The 1,513-nt window shown below is 43.4% G+C and overlaps 1 protein-coding gene across 1 annotated transcript in view; it reads left to right on the forward strand.

Annotated features, from left to right (window-relative positions):
- Window positions 1–1,513, forward strand: part of YIPF7 (Yip1 domain family member 7) — a 12,539-nt gene that overhangs the window by 1,200 nt on the left and 9,826 nt on the right. The window contains exon 2 of the mRNA XM_057384555.1: window positions 211–377. Coding sequence (XP_057240538.1) covers window positions 211–377 — 167 coding nt within the window. The remainder of the gene's footprint in view (window positions 1–210; window positions 378–1,513) is intronic.

Here is a 1,513-nt window from a genome sequence, read left to right on the forward strand (position 1 = left end):
GGCTCTGCCCACTTTCAGAGAAAGCTGCAGCGAACGGAGCAAAGGCATGGTCAGCTCAGCACTCACTACCCACTGCGGAGGTTGYACCCAGAAAATTTCCAGGTTCCCCAAATTGAAAATAGGTAAAAAATGGGTGGCACGCCGTGAGAAGCTCTAAGACGTTTCTCACTGCCGTTATGGGGTTTTGCTGTGCTTTGCTTCTTGTCCTAGGAGCCCGACAGAAAAGCAATCTCCAGCCGGAGCTTTTGTCCCGTCAGACATGCTTCTGTCCCCTCAGAGCTACACGGGGCAGATTTTGCAGCCAACGGGCAGTGCCGACGCTCTTTCCCAGCTCGGTTATGTTGATGGATTTGACGAAGAACCTCCTTTGTTGGAAGGTAAAAAAATCCCACGGTGACKTGAGTGATTCCTGAGGGTGCCTCTAACTTTCCTTTGCCAGCTAGTGGCGATCACTGGTGAAACTGCAGCAGAGCTGCCAAGCCTGGCTGTGTGAGCCTCAGCCAACAGCTCCTGGCCCCCAAACCTACATTTTCTCCCTGGAATTCGCCATGGATTCATCCAGCCTTATGATGTATAGCAGCTCTACTTTACCACCGCTAGATGACAGCATAACTACAAGCTTTCATTCACGTTTCCAATTTTTTTTTTTCTCACTCCTGCGTATGCATTGGAAAATCTATATTAATAAAGACCGATAGTCATGTTCTTTGCATATCTAGTAATAAATTTAGTAATTTTCAGATGCTAAGTTGCTTGTTTCATTGGGAAAGGAATTGAGAAAGCTGCTTTCTGTTCCAATTAGTTGATCATTTAACTGTACGAAATATGTCATTCTTTATGATGATTGACGATTCTAATGCTAGTGGCTGATTTTGTCACTTGCAAAATACTTGCGCTACATGAAAAGAAAAAAGTTAGAGAATTTGTCTGATTATTTCAGTATAACGTAAAAGGAGCATATTCAGCCTGCCAGTTTGGCTTACTGGAAGGTAACTGATGTTTTTACTGCTTAAAAGGGACTGCTACTGCCTTAAAGCCAGCAAGATCCCTCTGTTTGATGTAGATAACTGCTACATCCCCACCTCTAAGACCTCCAACCATTTAACTCCCCATGCARTTCACCCTGGGAAAAGGATGTTGTAACACGGCTGCTTGTGATCTGCAGGGCTTCAGAGACATTTCTRTCTATGTCCCACAGAAATCTGACCAAACCCACACGTTTCAATGCAGAATAGCTTTATATATATAATGGTTTGGCTGAGCTCAAGGTGATGGAGAGGTGGAACAATATAAAGACTTGGCTTTCTAAACCAATCTAACACATTGTCAGTCCCAGTCAYTCTGGAAGCAAATTGGACCTAATTTTTCCCTTACTGGAGAATCTCAGGGAATATTATTACTYGTGGACTCTTAAGTTTTGTCCAGCAGTTATAAGATAAAGCTTTGCCCCAGTAAAGTTAATGGCAAGAATTCCCATCAACTTTAATGGGAAAGAATTTTGTTCTGTTTCCAC

Source organism: Malurus melanocephalus, unplaced genomic scaffold, assembly GCF_030028575.1.
Source record: "Malurus melanocephalus ecotype Western Australia unplaced genomic scaffold, MMel_1.1 scaffold_719, whole genome shotgun sequence".
NCBI classification, from domain to species: Eukaryota; Metazoa; Chordata; class Aves; order Passeriformes; family Maluridae; genus Malurus; species Malurus melanocephalus.